General features: G+C 44.8%; 1 protein-coding gene across 1 annotated transcript; it reads left to right on the top strand.

Moving 5' to 3' along the window:
- The first annotated feature begins 1,608 nt into the window (after window positions 1-1,608).
- On the top strand, window positions 1,609-12,749 carry MMP25 (matrix metallopeptidase 25). Its single transcript, XM_074196920.1, has 10 exons — window positions 1,609-2,026; window positions 2,942-3,074; window positions 3,808-3,940; window positions 6,478-6,770; window positions 8,100-8,276; window positions 8,657-8,741; window positions 8,929-9,011; window positions 9,267-9,419; window positions 9,737-9,997; window positions 10,168-12,749. The coding sequence occupies exons 1-10, from the start codon at window positions 1,916-1,918 to the stop codon at window positions 10,437-10,439; spliced, it is 1,701 nt and encodes a 566-aa protein (XP_074053021.1). The 5' UTR covers window positions 1,609-1,915; the 3' UTR covers window positions 10,440-12,749.
- The last annotated feature ends 6,783 nt before the right edge of the window (window positions 12,750-19,532 follow it).

Raw genomic sequence — 19,532 nt, 5'->3', positions numbered from 1 at the left:
GCCCCCATTGGTACAGGCCTTTCCTCTGTATCTTAGAACAAGGGTTGCCAGTAGCACAGTAGGGGATGCTCAAACCAGAGAGGTAGATTACCCCTCAGCATGGGGAGAGAGATGGTATCAGAGGTTTGATGGAGAGAATTCCTCTCACTTTGTTAACTGAGTTATGTCTAGGGGGGACTAGGGGAGAAACTGTGTGTGGGGCCTGCCTCAGCGAAAGAGATAGGAGCTCTCCACTCACTTTAGCCCTGGGCCTTCCTTGGCTCTGGTATACATATGCCTGTCAGATTTGTCATTTTGGCTTTATTTCTGTGGTCCCTTCATTCTATTTCTTTTGGTTTCTCCTGGTCCCTTTAACTCTCCCTGCCCTTCTCACCCACTCCACTATGTCTACAGACTCATTGTCTCTCTTGGTCTCATTGTCTCTATTTTCAATTTCAGTTTCTCTTTTTCCTTTGTTTCCCCCTCACCCATTCCTCAATTTCACCCCTCAAATCCAAGAGCCGTCATGACATAACTAATTATATATGAGGTAGAATGTAATGAGGTCCAGGTAAAGAGTTAGAAGGGTACTTCCAAGTGAGTGACTTTCAGTGGGGCTGGGAGTAATGAGACCCCATCTCTAGTTAGAAAAACATTGTTATGATTTTATTACACGTTCAACAAAAGAGAATGGCAAAAGTTTCCTGGTTGGGGCAACAGCTGGGGTAGATCCTGAAGGAAGTGAGAGAAGAATTTCAATAGCTGGATCTGAGAAGTAAGTGCATTTTCTCTCTTCTCCATATCTCATTTCAACTGTTTGTATGAAAAGTTTAAACTGATGCTGCTAGACCACAGCCATAGCAGCAGACTTAGAAAATGAATGGGCATCAGGGTTAAGAAAAGCTCAATGCATCTTGAAGAAAGAACACTTGGAAGAAGGTACCATTAAGGGAGCAAGATAGGGAAACTAAAGGGGGAAAATAGATGAATGGTTCTCGTCCACATTTTCCCACATTCCCCATTTTAGAGGACTGGCTGGGTGGGTATATGAAGGTGCTAGGGAGTGGAGCAAGGCAGGTTACAGTATCTCTCAAGGGTGATCCCCTCTTAGGACCCCAGCCTTCATTCCCTGTGCTGTTTCTACCTCCTGCTCCCTGAACTCTCTGTCTTCCAGGATCTACCATCTTCAAATATTCTCCCCTGCTAATGGCTGCTCCTTCCCCTCCAGGAGCCTGGCGTTTCCAGCCCCTGATTCCCTCATTGCCTCCCCCCTTCTCTCCAAGCCCCTACCTGCACCCAAAGGTTCCTTTCCAATCCAAGATTCTCCACTCCAGCCTTCCTGATTTCCCAGTGCATTTTGTTCCTCCACATAGTTGCTTTTCCTCAGGTGCTCTCCAGCCCCTAATCCCCAGATCTCTCCCAGCCCTGGCCCTCAGCCCTGTTCCCTCTTCAGTCATGCCGCCTTCCAAGCACTCAGGCGATCTCCCATTTATTGAGCCCTTCACTCTTGTCTCTCCTTCCCCTCCTGCCCCCCAAACCAGGTTCAGTCTCAGTCTCACCTTTGAAGTTCCCAAATCTCTGCTTTGCGGGCAGGGGAAATTGGGCCATTTCCCCCTCTCTCCACCCTTGAGCTGTGCTGTAACCCGCCTTGCTCCTCCCCGCCCCGCCCGCTGCTAAGTGCACGGCCAGCCGGAGGACCCCCTGGGCGTCCAAGGCTTTTCGGACCCCTCAACCTCGATCCTTTGATGCCCCAGAGACATCATCAAGCTAGTGCCCAAGAGCCACTCTCAACTGCCTCCCCGGAGGGTAGGGCAGGGCTTGCCTGGGCGGGGTGGCCCCCTCGCTGCCAACCCCCTCTTGTGCTTCTAGGCTGACCCCTCTCCTCCATCATTCCTTCCCTTCTTCTAACTCCAAGAGCCTGGCCTGAGCCAGGGTCATGCGGCTGCCAGGGCGCCCTGTCCTTAGCCTGCTCCTGCTACTACAGCTCCAGTTTCCAGCCCTAGCCCGAATCCTGGAGCCCTCAGCCCAGGACGTCAGTCTGAGCGTGGTGAGTGCCGACTGGGGGGCCGGGCACCCCATCGGGGGCTGGGGAGAGGGGAGCTGGAACTTGGTACGCCCGAGTCTGGGATGGGGGCCAGTGGAAGCTTGGGTCCTTAGGGAGACAGGGAGTGATGAGGGGGGGACAAGCCGAGGAAAAGACAGGTGTTCTCCACCCACAGTAGGGTAGAGTCCGGGAGGGTGGGCCGAGGTCCTGAAATGTGCAGGAGTGAACTGGGAGCTGAGACCTTGGGCTCTGGGAGGGCAGAGGGGGGCCGGGGTTCGGGACATCTGGGGCAGGGAGGAAGGGGGAGAGAGAAGCTCAGGGATGGGGAGAGAGGTCTGGGACCCGGGGATCAGGAGGCTATTAAAAGTGAGCTGGGGTCTAGGACCTTGGGGAGCAGAGAGAAACGCTAAGAGCCGGAGTGGGGAGAGGGAAGTAGGGGGACCGGGATGTCTCGATCTGGAAAGGAGGGGTGGGAAGCTGGAGGCGGGGGTCAGGGAAGGGAAAGAGCGAAGTTTGGGGAGTCGGGTGGAGAGAAGTGAACCGGGCTGCGCGGAGCTTGGAAGCAGCTGAGGTTGGCACCGTATCTCAGGAGACAAGGGGGGCTAGGAGAGGATATGGGGACCACGGTGGGGAAGTGAGGGCTTAGAGTCAGCAGATAAGCGAGAGACCAAGAGCAGGAAGCTTAGGCCGGACGGCACATCAGGGTCCTCGGGGTCTCCCTGATCCTTGCCTTAGAGTTAAGCGAGGGGTTCCCCGCAATTCTATCCTCGCTGGTGGTCGAGGAGGGGATCCAGAGTCTGCCACCTTTTTGGCTGGCTGCTGCAAGCCCCTATGCGACTTTGGGTTCTCTGAGCAGCGCCTCTGCTTGCCACACCCCGACCCTCCCTTCCCGTTAACCCCTTCTTTTTCGGGGTCCAGGACTGGCTCACTCGCTATGGCTACCTGCCCCCACCCCACCCGGCTCAGGCCCAGCTGCAGAGTCCGGAACAGCTCCGGGACGCAATCAAAGTCATGCAGAGGTTTGCTGGGCTGAAGGAGACCGGCCTCATGGGTAACGGATGATTGAATGAATGAATGGTTTTTCCCTCCCACTCCTTCCCCAGCCAACTATAATAAAGGAAGGAAATAGGGACCATCTAAGACTACTCTGTGAGAAAGGTGCTGCTATTGTATCTATCTTACGATTGAGAGGAAGCTGAGGTAAACAGGGAGAAGTCATTGGATTTTGGTCACACAACTAGTAAGTTCCTAGAACATTCCTTGCCCAAAGCTAGAGGCCCCGTTCAAATTATATTCAGCAGATTCTCTCCTCTCATCCCCAAACAGGCTGTCCTGTCTTGCCTCCCTCTAGATGCAGCCCTTCTGCTCCTTTCAGACCTTCCCGGTGGCCTCCAGCCTTCTTCAGATCTGGTGCCTGGCTACCGGAAGACAGAAGGAGCAGAAGTCTATCAAGCTCCTAGTCCCTTTGTTCTTTCTGGATCCCAAAACTCAGGGCTGCTACAAGGTTCCATAGCCTTCAGGGACTCCGGGAGCAGAAATAGGACCAGAGAATCTAAAATAGAGCTAGCTCTTCCTAGGTGACTGGTGTTATTGCTGGTTGAGAGGTCCTCAGAAAAGGATGGAAGAGCAGCCTTCAGAATAGACTTGGAGGAGATGGGGTGGGGTGGGGAGAAAGGATAACTTGCTTTCTCTCTCTGTACTCTCTGGTTACCAACTCTTAGGGGTTACCAACTCCTAGGTTCCTGTCCATCAGTTTGACCTTTCATGTCCTGTCTCCTTTCCAGATGAGACCACCTTGGCTACCATGAGGAAGCCACGGTGTTCCCTTCCTGATGTTCTGGGAGTGGCAGGGTTGGTAAGAAGGAAGCGGTATGCTCTTACCGGTAGCTTTTGGAAGAAGAAGAAACTGTTCTGGAGGTGAGTTCCAAGGCACAGTTCCCTGATTTCTCACCAGCCAACTAGTCTGTTGTAGTTGTCATGCTCCCTTAAGGTTTTTATAGTGCCTGTGATTTGGCACTTCTCTTCTTCCCCAAAGTCTTACTATTGGATTCAATGAATTCAATGCAAATTCAAAATCTTTCCCTCCTTCCCAATTCCTGTCCTCATATTAGGACACTTCAGCATACATATTGATATTCCCTCAAATATCTAATCCATTTGCCAACTGATTAATTTCCCATGAACTATTTCTCTGCCCTCTCACATACAAAGATAGTCATACCCTTGATTTTGCATCAATCACAAATGCATTTCTTCCATGTTCAAGAATACTGAAATCCCCTTATTTCATCAAAACCTTTAGCATTCTATTTATTTCAATATCTTCCAAAACCAAACCCTTTTTGTCAACACCATGACCTTCAGCCCTTGCTCCATCAGTCCTCTTCCTTGTTCTAGCTACACTCTCATCTTTTCCCCATCTTTACCCCTTGGTGATCCAGTTCAACACTACACTGTCCTCTCTTCTCCAGTCCATTTTCTTCATTATGATGTTCTTACCCTGCCAAACTTCAGTCTTGTTGTATTACTTTCATCATCTACTGCCTTTGTTCCTAAGAACATGGGGCTGCATTAAGGTCAAGAAAATCACAAACCTGGGGCTGCTAGGTGGCATAGTGGATAAAGCACTGGCCTTGGAGTCAGGAGTACCTGGGTTCAAATCCTGGCTCAGACACTAGCTGTGTGGCCTTGGGCAAGCCACTTAACCCCATTTGCCTTGCAAAAAAAAAAAAAAAGAAAATCATAAACCTGCTGAATCCTTTACCAGTTTATATTAGATGACCTCACATCTTTTCCGAATTTTTTCCTTCCTTTTCAAAACTCCCATGGCTCCTTTCCCTCTCCCTATTCATCAGAGGGATCCCTTTCTTCCCTTCCTCCTCATCTCACAGCTCCCAGATGCCTTTTACCTATCTCTTCCTTCATCCCTGTCTCTCTGAAGAGTTGGCCCTTCTGTGTGCAAAGGCTATAGGCACAAGTGATCCCATTCTACTCTGTCTTCTCCAAGAAATTGGCCCCTCTATTATACTCACTTTTTCTCTTTAATTCCTTCTTTTTTTTATTTTATTTATTTTTTTTTTTGCAAGGCAAATGGGGTTAAGTGGCTTGCCCAAGGCCACACAGCTAGGTAATTATTAAGTGTCTGAGACCGGATTTGAACCCAGGTACTCTTGACTCCAGGGCCGGTGCTTTATCCACTGCGCCACCTAGCCGCCCCTAATTCCTTCTTGTCTACTGTATGCTTCCTACTTTATGTCTCCATCATCTTCAAAAAACCTCTTATTGTTCTCTCTGTTGATCACTCTGTTTTCTTTGATACTTCCTTCTCTCTAAGTTTTCAGGACACTGCCACTCTTCTATTTCTCCTCCTATCTGACTACTTCTCAGATTACTTTGCTGGTACATCATCCAGTAACTCCTAGATATCCATCAGTTTGACCTTTTAAGTCTCAACTCCTTTTCAGATGAGACCACCTTGGCTACCATGAGGAAGCCATGGTGTCTCTTCTTGATGTTCTAGGAATGGCTGGGTTGGTAAGAAGGAAGCAGTATGCTCTTATATCACAGCTAGGTGCATCACAGCTAGGTCATACCTGCTAAACCAGAGGACTCTTGTCTAGGGTCCTCTTCTCTTTTTCCTCTCTACTCTTTCATCTCATGATCTCATCAGCTCCTATAGATTTAAATATCATCTCTATGCTGATGATTCTTATATTTTCTTACCTAGCCCTAATCTGTGTGTTAACCTGCAGACTCAAATCTCCAACCTCCTATTAGACATTCTGAACTGGAAGTGCTTAAATTCAACATATCCAAAGCTGAACTCATTATCTTTTACCCCAAACCAATCCTCTTCCAAATTTCCCTATTATTGTTGAGGTATAAGTCTCTCACTACTCGTCCATTATTCACTCTGTTGTCAAAGTGATCTTGCTAAAGCCTAAGTTTGACCTTGTCACTCTCTTCAATAAATTCCAGCGGTTCTCTGTCTCCTCTCTGGTTGGTATACAAAGACCTTTATATCTTCCTACTCCAATTTTCACTGACTGTCTCTCATGTAAGGAATTTTCTCCCTCCTCATATCTACTTCTTGGATTCCCTGACTTCCTTCAAGTCCTAGCTAAAATTTCACCTTCTACCAAAACTTTCCCAAACATTCTTTTTTTTCCTCCTTGCAAGGCAATGGAGTTAAGTGACTTGCCCAAGGTCACACAGCTAGGTAATTAAGTGTCTGAGGTCACATTTGAACTCAGGTCCTCATGACTCCAGGGCTGGTGCTCTATCCACTCCACCACCTAGCTGCCCCTAGTATAATGTTTACTTAATAAATGTTTATTTAGTTGCTGATTGACTGGGCTCCTCTATCACTCCTCCAGGTCACCTGCACATCATTGTTTTAACTGGCTGCCATACATTCCTTCCTTTAATACTGAATTCTCTTCTCTGGACACCAGGGTTCGCTCCTTCCCACAGGGCTCTGCCCTCAACCAGGACACTGTTCGGAACCTGATGCACTATGCCTTGAATGCCTGGGGAACTGAAGTGGGGATGACATTCCAGGAGGCTGAGCCCAGGGCTGCAACAGAGCCAGAGATCCTCATTGACTTTGCTCGGGCTTATCACAAGGACAGTTACCCCTTTGATGGACCTGGGGGCACCTTGGCCCATGCCTTCTTCCCTGGGGACCACCCTATCTCTGGGGATACCCACTTTGATGATGAGGAAGTCTGGACCTTTGGGGAAAGTGGTATGGTTTCCCTGGATTACTCCTCAGACAGCACCCCATTCTGATCCCCACCCAAGAGACATTTCCCTTCCCTGAGGACCTCATTTTCTATTACATTCAACAAGGGTTTATTATGTTTCTGTTCCTCACACAATTCTGAGTGGACCAGGTTGGAAGCTAAGAAGGAAAGAGAGGAGGCCAATTTATAAGAAGCAGAAGACAAAGCCCCTAGATGTTCTGTTAGGTTGAGGAAATTTAGTATGCACAAGAAATAATGAGAGAACAGCAAGACTTTGTGTGGGACCAAGGGTTACATTTGAAGGATTGTTTCTCTGATGCTCCTCCCCAGGCTGGCATACTCAGGAAGGCTTTCCAGAAGAGGTGGGCCTGAGTTGGATCTTGAAGGATAAGAGAAGATGAGAGGAAGAAGGAGGGTGTTCTAGGCAAGGGAAAGATAAGGGGGATCAGTGGGCTGGAGGAAATGAAGCTGATATATCACTGTGGTAGTTTGGTAGGGTAGACTGAGGAGGGTCTTGAATGCTAAACTGAAGAGTTTAGACTTGAGATCAGAGGAAATAGGGAACTGTTTTAAATTCTGGAACAGGGAGAACAAGCAATATTTGAAAAAGATTCCTCTTGGCCACAGCTACACTTTTCTGCTAATTGTTCTTTTTCTTTGCTGGGCTTCTTTTTTCTAGAACCAGTCAGGTGCCCATATGAGTTCTCCTTTGCCTAGAGAATTATAATGAGGTAGGGAGGACTGATCAATCAAATGATCATCAAGCATTTATTAAGTACTTACTACTGCCAGGTACTGTCTTAGGCTATGAGGATATCAGTACAAAAGAAGTTATTGTCACTAGTCTCAAGTAGATTACATTTTATAAGAGATATCAAATAAATATATGCAGAAAGAGATCAAGAAAAGCTTTGTGTAGAAGATGATGCCTAAACTGAATGTTGAAGGAAGGGAGAAATTGATTCTATGTGAAAGAAATGAGGAGAGAGAACATTCTAGACATGGGGATGGACAGACAGCCAGTTCTGGACTCAGAGACAGAAGGTGGAGAACTATTTATGAGTAAGGAGCTTGACTGGACTGGAAAGTGGAGTAATGTACACCAAAGTTGGAAAGGTAGGTTGGTGACAGATTGTGAAGGGCTTTAAAAACTAGAGAAGAGTTTGTATTTTATCCTGTAGTTGATAGGTGTTCACTGAAGTTTATAGAGTAAGGGAGTGGCATGGTCTGATCTACAATGTAGGAAAATCACTTTGGCAGCTGTGTAGAGGATGGATTGGACCAAGCTCCCTTTTCTCACCACTTGATTCCTGCCTCCTCCCAATCCATAGATGGCGGCGGGACAGACCTTTTTGCTGTGGCTGTCCATGAGTTTGGTCACGCCTTGGGCCTGGCCCACTCCTCAGCCCCTGAGTCCATCATGAGGCCTTTCTACCAGGGCCCAGCTGGGGACCCCTTGAAATATCGGCTTCCATCTGATGACAGAGAAGGGATTCAGCAGCTTTATGGTGAGCCCTGGGACCCTCTATTTTTCCCCTTTCTCAGATCTGGATTAAGGATTATGGGAACAAAACCGCCCCCCCATCAATATTCCTTCTCTTTTCTTCCCCATGCCTTCCCCCCCCCCCCAACTGATTCTTAACATTTAATCTTCCCTACAATCCTAGAAAGGTGAGTATTATTATCCCCAATTCACAGATGAGAAAACTAAAGCTCAGAAATGAAGTGTTTTATCCAAAGTCACAGCTAATAAACTGCAAAAACAAAACTGGAACCCATTCTTCTAACTCCCAGCCTACTTGTCTTTTCCATTATTTCCATTTTTCAGTCTTTTCCAAGCCTTTCATTCTTTTGATTTCACCTCACCTCTAACTCTACCTCCCTTTAGGAAAAGGTCCAAATAATCCCCACCCAGAGCCAACTCGGAAACCTCTCATTCCTCCACCCCAACCCCCTGGGCAGCCCCCAGACAGGTAAATATCCCCTTCTCCTGATCAATCCCCAATTCTTCCCTAGTCCCCTTCATCCTCCCCTTGTTGGCTCCCCCATCTCATCTCCCCTCCTTCCTCCTCCCCATTCTCCTCTATCCATAATGACCCCTCCAGCTCTCTGCCTCACTCTCATCTCTCTTCACTTTCTCTCTCCTATACCTCCTTCCAGCCCTTCAGTCCCAGTTCCTGATCGATGTTCTGGTAATTTTGATGCTATTGCCAACATCCGTGGCGAGGTCTTCTTCTTTAAAGGTGAGAGTCCTTTGACTCCTATTACCCTTGCTCTGAAATGTTGATCCCCTACCATAGCCCCCCTCTCATCTCCTAGGACATCAAGTCTCTATTTTCCATAGCTTCTGACTCACCCATAGTTATGACCTGTGACCCTTTGAAATTCTTGTTGTCTGATATCTAGCCCGATGCCTATAGGCCTGGTCCACTCCACCCTAGGAGCTGGGGGTGGGGGACTTCAGGACTGGTATGTTAGTGACCCCTCCTATACCCCAGGACCCTGGTTCTGGCGCCTTCAGCCCTCAGGCCAGCTGGTTTCCCCTCGCCCTGCAAAGCTGCACCGATTCTGGGAGGGGTTGCCAGAGCATGTGGTGACTGTGAATGCAGCCTATTCTCGGCCCTCTGATGGACGAATTCTGCTTTTCAGTGGTGAGTGCAATGGATGATTGAATGAAGTGGGTGGGGGTGGGGGGGAGAGAGATGAATAGGAGATGAGAAGAGAGCCAAGGGGGACCCAGGTAGAGATGTGTCAAGAAGAAAATTTTGCAAGTGGGCAAGGAGAAGAGATGGGGACACTATTGATAGAGAGAGAGAGAGAGACAGACAGACAGAGATGGAAACAGAGACATATAGAACTGGGGGGGGAGGGAATGAGGAAGAAGAAATGAGACTTTTTTGTTGTGTAGGGAAGGGACAACATTGATGGGAATTCATATTTGACTGACTTTATTTCTATCAACACTCAGGATCCAAGTTCTGGGTGTTTCAAGATCGTCAGCTAGAGGCTGGTTCCCCAAAGTTGGTGACTGAACTAGGGCTTCCCCCTGGGGAGGTTGTGGATGCTGTCTTCTCTTGGCCCCAGAATGGGAAGACATACCTGATTCGAGGTGAACAATACTGGCGTTTTGATGAGACTGTCCACAGTGTTGACCCAGGCTACCCCAAGAAACTGAGCCTGTGGGAGGGAGCACCTTCGGCACCTGATGATGTGACTGTTGGCAACAAAGGTGTGTGTGTGTGTGTGTGTGTGTGTGTGTGTTGGGGGTAAGATGCTAATTGATTTGGCAGAGAAAGTGGAACTGAGCAACAAGATGCCTGGATCTCAGGAGGAGTGAATAGAAAGTAGAATGGTCTTCTAAGTAGTACCCTGACCTCTCCCCTCATTCTCATTTTACAGGTGATACCTACTTCTTCAAGGGCACTGAGTACTGGCGATTTGCTCCAGGCAGTGTGGTGGCAGAACCTGACTCCCCTCATCCCATGGGGCCTGAGTGGTTGGACTGCCCTTTTTCTGCTCCAGGTCCTCGGGCTCCAAGACCTTCCAAGTCACCCACCAACTGTCAGTGTGAGATCAACCAGGCAGGGAGTTCAGGCCTAAGATTTTCTGACTTCCTCTTCATCTTCTCTGTGGTTCTCTCCCTCTTCCTGGGCAGCATCATTTGGCCCTGAGTACTGGGGCCAGTAGCAGCACGCACCCCCACTTTCCCTTCCTCTTCCCTCTTCCCCTAGAGATGAGTCCTGTATCTGTCCCTCTCTTTTACTGCCTTCCCCCAAATATCCAGGACAGGTTCTGCCACTCACATAGGCAACTCACTCCCCTTTCTGAGTTTCTCCATTTGAAAAAATGAGGGATTAGATTAGATTTAATGGCCTCTAAGACCCCTTCTAGTTTTAGAATTCTGTGAATTGGTGAACTCTGGTGCCCTCTGGCCCCCAAGAATTAATAAGACTTTAGGTTTTCCCAATGGAGGCAGCTAGGTGGCACAGTGGATAGAGAACTGGCCCTGGAGTCAGGAGGCCTTGAGTTCAAATGTGACCTCAGACACTTAATAATTACCTAGCTGTGTGGCCTTGGGCAAGTCACTTAACCCCATTGCCTTGCAAAAAGAAAAAAAAGGTTTTCCTGATGCACATTTAGTTCACTCCTTGCCTCCTCCCTTCCTTTAGCTCTTGCATTCTATGATTCTAAGCACAGAGAATCAGACTGAGAATCCAGAAGGTCCCCACCCTTTTTCTTTCCCTTGCCTATGGGGAGCTCAGAGGGTCTTAGAGGTTGCCTTTTCCAGGCTTCCTGTCCATCTAATCTTCCCTCTTGTAAACTGCCAAAGAAGGGCTTAGGGCTACTGAAGAGAGGCTATACAGGTAAAGCTTGCCTTTCTCTCAGGCTTTGGTTCTCAGACTTCTTGACTCAGACAAGAATGAGTTTTGGGCTTGCCCCAACTGCAAGACTGAAAGGAGAGGAAGGCAGGACTGCCAACTGCAATGGGACCAGACTGTCTCTATGGAGGAAGTGTGGCCTGACAATCTATGAAGCCTGAAAGGAGGATTCTATCCCCGCTCCCCCTGCCCCTAAGCAGTGACTGAAAATCTTCAAGTCCAAGCAGTCAGTCCATTAAGATGCCCTGGTCTTCATCTGGTTTCTTGAGACCCTCAAGGAATAATGAGAAGCCAGGAGACTCCCTGAGACTTTGAGTTCCACCTCAGTATTGCCGATTGTCCTCAAGCTTCCTTTGCCTTCTCTCAAGTTCCTCCCTCCTCCCAAAGCAAAGGTTCCTAACCTGGGACCCACAGACTCCCCTAAAGGGTCTGCAGATGGATTTTAGGGGTTCTGTGAACTTGGATGAAGGAAAATACAACTTTATTTTTACTAAACTTTGATTTTCTTTGCAATCCTATGTATTTTATGGAAAAAATAATTCAAAAAAGAGGTCCACAGGCTAATTTACCAGGGGTCTATGAAAATGGGTAAGAACCCCTGGCCTAAGCAGAAAAGCAAAACAAATTAGAAAGAGTATCGAGATGGGGAAAAGCCCTGGGTTCTGGATAGGGGGTTGGATCAAAATGGCTCTGCCCACAACTTATTGTGTGACCTTGGGAAAATAACTTATCCTCTCTGGGAACCAGTTTTATCCTCTGGAAGGTGAAAGGACCGGATCTGATGATGAGATTGAACGCCTTACTACTCTAAAATCAGGGGGCAGCTAGGTGGCATAGTGGATAAAGCACCGGCCTTGGAGTCAGGAGTACCTGGGTTCAAATCCGGTCTCAGACATTTAATAATTACCTAGCTGTGTGGCCTTGGGCAAGCCACTTAACCCCATTTGCCTTGCAAATACCTAAAAAAAAAAAATCTGAAGACACAGCAGTTCAAGGCTCATGAGGAGCCCATCTGTCCAGAAGCCTATCAATCCAGGAGCCCATCAGTCCCCTTAGATAGCTTCAGTCTGTTCCTTAGCATACAGAATGCCTCTGTAAGTGGCTATAGCAGGACGGAATAATGATGTCATTTGATCTTTGACTCCTTCATCTCTCTCATCCCACATACTCAGTCATTATTGATCCTAAGCTTCCTAAGATCCCTTGCATCGCCCTCATCATCTTGTAATAGGCTCTTCTCTAGCCAACCTGCCTCCATTCTTTTCCATCTCCAATCCTTTTTTCTCTAAGTAATCTTCCTAAGGCACAGCTCTGATTAGATCAAATCAACTTCATTGTCTGGCTTCCCATTGCCTAAAAAGATTAAATTCAAACATTAGCACTTCATTCGAGGGTCACTACATTCTTCTTCCCTTTACCTTTTTCCCCCCTCTAGTTCAGTTTTATTTTATCTTTAGTTCTAAATTCTCTCCCTCCCTGACCCCTTCTTCCATTGAGAAGACAAGAAATACAAAACTCATTACAAGCTGGAAGTCATGTAAAACAAATTCCTGCATTAGTCATATTTTTTAAAAGCAAGAAAAAAGAAAAAAAATGCTCTCATTTACCCTTTAAAAATAGTTTTAAAAAAAGAAACATATATATAAAGCTTATATGTATTGAATAGTATACATATAAACTTTGTACATATTTATGGTGTAAGAAAGTAATAGCAAAATTGTTCTGTTGGTTACTTCTACACTTCTTGTTTTTTTAAATTCATTTCAATTTAACTTTTTTTAATTAACAATTTTCCTTTCCTTCTACTTGCCTTCCATCCTGCATAAACAAAAGAAAAAGAAATGAGCATAGCTAAGCAAAGCAAATTTTCTCATTGACCATGTCCAAAAATATGCATTTCATTCTGCATTTTGAGGCCCTTATTTCTCTATTAGGGAGCACACAGAATATTTTATTTTCAGTCTTCTGAAATTGTGATTTTTTTTTCATTGCAGTAATAGGAATTCTCACATCTTTGCTTTTCTTTATGCTATTATTATGTAAATTATTCTGCTAGTTCTGCTTATTTTTTTGGTTGATATGGGTCTTCTCTGAAACTGTCTATTTCTTCACATCTTATGACTCAATAATGTTCCATCCCTCAGTACTCTTTTAGTTGTTTCCTCCTACAACAAAAGAACTGCCAGAAATATTTTTATACATATGGGTCCTTTCTCCTCTTTCTTTGTTTTTTGTAGTAGTGATATCACTGAGTGAAACCGTATACTCAGGTTAGTGAGTTCTTTTTGTATAGTTCCAAAATGCTTTCCACATTGCTTAGAGAAATTTGCAACTCCATCAAGAGTGTATTATTCTGTCTACTTTCTCCAGCCATTGTCATTTTCCTTTTTTTGACATTTTTAACAGTCTGATGGGTCAGAAGTAGAAGCTCAGGGTTGCTTTAATTTGCACTTATCTAATTATTAGTGATTTGTTAATCTTATAAATTTCTTCCTTTGAAAAAACTTTATTTTTAATTATTTACTATCTCTTGGGGAATGACTTTTGTTTTTGTAAATTTGAATGTTTCTTTGCATATATATATATATATATATGGTTATGCATACATATATAAACACAGATACATATACACATAGATTTGATGTGAAAACTTATAAGAAACTAGCTACAAATAATTTTTTCCTCAGTTATATACTTCCCTTTTCATTTACACTATGGTTTTGTTTAAGCAAACAAAATTGTTCATTTTATCTTCTGTGATCATCTCAATTCCCTTGTTTGGTCATGAACCTATCATAGATCCAAAAGGTAATTTCTTCCTCACTTCTCCAATTTTTTTATGATGCCATTAAAAAAATTCTATCAGGGGCAGCTAAGTGACACAATAAATAGAGCACTGACCCTGGAGTCAGGAGAACCTGAATTCAAATCCCCAGCCTCAGGCACTTAATACTTACTTAGCTGTGTGACCCTGGGCAAGTCACTTAACTCTCTATTCCCTTGCAAAATCCAAAGGACAAAAATATCTATCTCATATCCATTTGGAGTTATATCTTGGTATAGGGTATGAGATATTGATCTACACCTAATTTCTGTCAGACTGCTTTCCAGTTTTCCCAATTATTTTTGCAAAATAGTGAATCCTTAACCTAGTAAATGGAGACTTTGGGTTCATTAAGCACTCTGCTTTTATATTCATTTGCTTCTGTACATAATCTGTCTGGCTGGTTGAGCTCTTTATTTCTTAACCAGGATCAAATAGTTTTTTTTTTGTTTTTTTTTTTTTAGGTTTTTGCAAGGCAAATGGGGTTAAGTGGCTTGCCCAAGGCCACACAGCTAGGTAATTATTAAGTGTCTGAGACCAGATTTGAACCCAGGTACTCCTGACTCCAAGGCTGGTGCTTTATCCACTATGCCACCTAGCCACCCCCTATCAAATAGTTTTGATGATTACTATATTGTAATGTAATTTGAGATCTATAGGAATTCCCTACTGCTAAGCTTCCTTCTTTCCCCATTTTTTTTCATTATTTTCCCTTGAGATTCTTCATCCTTTTTTCTCAATGAATTTTGTCATTTTTTTCTAACTCTATAAAATAATCTTTTGATAGTTTTATTGGTTTGTCACTAAATAAGTAAATTAATTTAGGTAACATTGCCATTTTATTATATTGTTATGACCTGAACAAGAGAAATTAATACTTTTCCAATTATTTAGCATGTCTTTATCTCTTTTAAGTGTTTTGTAGTTTTATTCATCTAGTTGAGACCCTCAGAGAACAATGAGGACCTAGGGAGACTCCCCTGAGACTTTGAGTCCCTCCTCAGCACTATTGATTATACTTGAGCTTCCTTAACCTCTTTCTCTCAAGTTTTCCTCTCCTCCTAAAGCAGGGATTCTTAACCTGCGGTCCCCAAAACTCCAGGGGGCCTTCAAAAGAGTCTGCATTAATGATCAACTGTGAATGATTTATTCTTAGTTATCCAGGAATAGTAGACTCCTAAATACTTTATATATCTTATAGTTATTTTGTATGTATCTTTAACATCCTACTGTACTTTGTTAGTAATATTTTGGAATGCTAATGATTTATGTAGATTTATTTAAATCCTACAACTTGATGACTTTACTATTTAAATTAATTTTTAGCTGCTTCTTTAGGGTTATCTAGATAGGACAACATATCATCTTTTGAATATAGTTTTGTCTTCTTTTTGCTTTTGTTCATTTCCTTGTTTTTTTCTTAACTTACTGTTATATCTAGCATTTTTAGCACTATGTTAAATGGGAATAGTGATAATGGGCTTCCTTGTTTTATCCTGATCTTATTGGAAACAATCTCTAACTTTGTTCTATCATATAATAATTGCTCTTGGTTTTACATAGATACTATTTTGAATGTTAAGGAAAGATTCATTTATTCCTGTTCTTTCTAGTGGTTTTTTTAAAAAGAAACAAGTATTAATGATCGATCTTGTCAAAAATCTTTTCAGCATATATTGAGATAATCATGTGGTTTTTATTACTGATGGCTTATTATATTCAGAGTCTTCCTTATATTGAATCAACTATGCATTCTTGGTATGAATCCAATCTGGTCATAGTGCATGTGAGGAATATGTGGGTGTTTGGGTTCCACAAGAATGTGAAGGGAGAATTGTTAGTTTATATTACAAAGACTGGCATCTGCCTATATTGTTGCCTATGGGCAGGCAGCCTCAATCTGATTAAAAACTAAGATTAGGCCAAGTCAGGCCCACCTATTTCTAAATTAATCTAGGGTCTTGACCTTCTCCTTGGCTCATGCTCAAGGAGGTAGCTGTTCTTGTTCATTAATATAATGAGCAGGGGGTGGGAATGTATGGGGACCAATGTATCAATTAGATTGTGATCCCAGCCTATGGTTGGTATGAAGGGGCAGGAACAAAGGACATAAAAGACCTAACATTTTGGGATTTCCTCTCCCCTCTCCCATTTTGAGAGGTGGGATATCTTAGTAAAAAACCATTTTAATCACTCTGGACTAAGTATTTATGAGCCATTTATAACAGTGCATAATCTTTTTTAATATATCAGTGTAGCCTATTTGCTTAAATCTTAATTTTTTAATATCAGTGTGCCCCGACCCGCGGGGCAGAAAAGTGGGGTGTCGAGGAGGACCCAGCCTGAAATGGAATGGGTGAGAATAAGGAGAGTGAGACCCAAGGATGGTGGATAAGGTCTGAGTTTATTTGAGAAAAATACCTGCTTATATTTTGTAGAGAAGGAACAAGGGGATTAGCTTAGGGGTGGAGTTGGTATGCCTTGGCCTGAGAGAAGGGATAGTCTGTGGTCAGTTTGTTCTTGGTAATGGAGGGTGACTTTCCTTTATCTTGGAATTTTGTTTGCTCCTTTTATCTTATCTGACAGGGGGCTTCTTGGCTCCTGGTATGTCTGGAATTTATTTGCTCTTTTTATGGGGGCTTCTTGGCCCCTGGCATGTCCCCCTTTTTTATTTTAAATTTATGGGCAGGATCCCTGTCTTAGGCTGTGCAACTTGATTTTCATGCTTGGTATCCGTGACCAGGAGGGGACCTTAGCAAGGTCCTTGTTATCTCCTGTAGGATCTGATGTTCCCAAGTCATGGAGTTGCACTAAATCCCGTCATTGGGTATCACTGCAGCCCTTAGGGGGTGCCTTTCCTTGAGCAGATGCGTGCATACCAAGGTGGGCGAGGTGTAAGAGCAGCGAACCTCAAGGGTTCCATTTGGGGGTCCTCACAGGACCCTTGGCTTTTCAATTGGTGATATAAGACCGAAACTGGTTTTCCAAGGGCTGAGTCAATTTGGGATTTGATAAAGTTGGTCAGTCTCCTGAAGGCCCATGGTCCAAAAGAAATTAGAATTAGGAAGCCAATTAATGGGCCTAGAAGGCTTGGGAGCAGAATAGAGAGCCAGGGGGATGTGGAAAACCAATTTTTATACCATGCCTCACCTTTCTCTCTCTCCCTTTTTCTTTTTTCCAGGCTATCCTTAACCCTTTGCAGACTGTCTTCTACAAGGCCAAGTTTATCCTTAAAAAAACAGCATTCTTCCTTTAGTGCCACGCAGAGTCCCCCCTGTTGTAAAAATAACAAATCAAGACCGCGTCTATTTTGTAATGCTACTTCAGCTAAAGAGGCAACAGAATCTTTTAGGTGTTCTAGCCCTGCTTGAAGTTCTGAGTTAGGTGAGGAAAAAGGGAGACAAGGACACAATAGTCCTTTTTCTCAAGGAATTGTTTGGTGTCCACAAAGGTGGTTAGTCCTGAGGAGCAGGCAAGATAGGTATTAGGAGGGGCTACAGCATATCTATAGGAAGTATTAATAAGGGTACTTTGGTTACATACTGTGTCTAGCTGAAGAGGGGGGGAGCATTTGTGGGCCAAGGAAACAATTTCCCTGACCGGAGATTTTTGCAAGAGTGAGGCCTTGGGATTCCCCAGTGCCCCATCTGAGATCATCTGTTCTGTTGGAGTGTGTGATGTTCCCGAATTGAGCAATACCTTCATAGAAGGGAGGGGAAGAAGAATAGCAGATCCAGCATTCTTCCAATGAAGAATTCTGTATCTGGGTCAAAGCTTGTACAGAGGCATTAATGAGGTGATCCAGTACCCAGTTCCTGTCATCTCACAATCCCATTTTTACAATAGAAGTCCCCCGTTCTACCACATTGTGGGGCTGATGAGCGATGGTATCCCAGGCAAACATAAAAGGAGAGGGTCCCAAGCCTCTCTTTTCTATCTTGAGAGCCACAGCCTGTCATGCTATCATCGGACCCCCATACTGCGTCCCATCCACTGTTCCATTCGGATAATTGACAAAGATCTGGGTACAGGGGAAGCCAGGGTGTCATGGAGTCAACTTTCGAGGTACTCCAGATGCAGAATCCTTGAGCATCTTCGACTGACCCAAGTGTAGTTAAGTAGTTGGTATGAGCAGGACAGCGGAAGGAGCAGGCACAGGACAAGTGCCTCCATGCTGGATCTTTTATCTACAAGAGAGCACAGAGGGGGATTCCTCAGGGGGTTCCCTGGGTGGATTATGTGATTTTACTAGACGCTCGGGTAGCCATCTAGCATTTTGAGCTGATGAATCATAAATACAGGCATGTCCTTTACCCCAGGAAAGGACTGGGTCAGGTCCTTGCCATTTGTTGGAGATGGGATCTCTCCACATAGCCTGTGCATAGTTGTGTTCAGTAGTGGGATGCCAAAGGTGATCTGCTGCAGATTTGGCATTAGCATCAAGGGAGAGGAAATTGAGGACAAAGAGGGCATGGTTAAGAATAGTTTTAGCATTGTTAAATCTTGGGGTAGAGTGTCTCTGACCCTTTCTGTAATTTAGTAATCATGTTTTTGAGCGTTTGGTGGGCTCTTTCTACAATGCCCTGTCCTTAAGGGTTTTTCATAAGCTCCCTTAGAAGTTTTATAGGTAGTTGAAGCAATGGTTTGACAACGATCAAAAAAATCAGCCTTCCAGGTGAGGAACTGTCCTCGTGTAAGTACTGCCTGGATGACCCTGAGCCACTTGGAGGGGAGAAGATATCCCCCACGGGAGATGGCTGCTAGTGCGGAGAGAGTAAAGGGGGCATTAGGCCCCAGGGGCAGGAAGGCAGGGGCAGTTAGGTATGGAGGGGGAGCGGAGGCTAGGGGCCAGTCTGGGTTATTATATCTAGCAGCTTCTTCCTCAAGTTCTGCCTCATCTCCTGGGTCTGGAGGCTCTGAATCTGGGTCCGTTTCTGGACTGGACCAGAGATTCTTATTTCTTGTAAACACAGGGCAGGTTATGGGCTCCTCTGCTGGTGTTATCTCAGAAGGGAGAGGAGGATAGAGGGATTTGCTTGGGGGGGGATTTCAATAGCTGCTGAGGAAGATCTAGCTGGAGTTTTAGGGGGTTTCGCTTCCTCTTCTTTCAAAGACTTTATAGAGGCTGTACGCGAAAGAGGGCGAAGGCAGGACTCTGCAACTGAAAGTAGCTGTTTTTTTTGTGGGGTCCCTGGTTGCGCTTTCCACTATGTCTCTTATAAGACCCCAGTAAGAAAGGGCTGAAACAGGGACGGCATCGGGTCCTTCTATTTTCAATTTCTGATTAAGATCTCTTCCTACTTTCAGCCATTTGCCTGGGTGGATCTCAGGTCCTGTTACCAGAAACCACGGGCATACTTCATCTATAAAAGGGCAGAATCTAACAAGATCCTTTTTCTTTACTTTAACTCTCCTGTCTTTAAGTGCCAGTTTAAGGTCCCGTATAAAGACCTGTTATTTAGACAGCTTGGAACCCATGAGAAAAGAATGAGGCAGACGTCACTTACCTGTTCGAGGGGCTCTCCGGAGCGATAAGAGGGGGGTCGCGACGATTCTTCTTT

The sequence above is a fragment of the Macrotis lagotis genome, chromosome 8 (genome assembly GCF_037893015.1).
Source record: "Macrotis lagotis isolate mMagLag1 chromosome 8, bilby.v1.9.chrom.fasta, whole genome shotgun sequence".
Taxonomy (NCBI): domain Eukaryota; kingdom Metazoa; phylum Chordata; class Mammalia; order Peramelemorphia; family Peramelidae; genus Macrotis; species Macrotis lagotis.
The sequence above is the reverse complement of the archived record's forward strand: the minus strand, read 5'-3'. Positions and strand labels throughout refer to the sequence as shown.

Coding starts and splice junctions, on each gene's coding strand:
- MMP25 (XM_074196920.1), top strand. CDS start 1,916: ATGCGGCTGCCAGGGCGCCCTGTCCTTAGCCTGCTCCTGCTACTACAG. Junction 8,277..8,656: donor AGGGATTCAGCAGCTTTATG/GTGAGCCCTGGG, acceptor ACCTCCCTTTAG/GAAAAGGTCCAAATAATCCC. Junction 9,420..9,736: donor ACGAATTCTGCTTTTCAGTG/GTGAGTGCAATG, acceptor ATCAACACTCAG/GATCCAAGTTCTGGGTGTTT.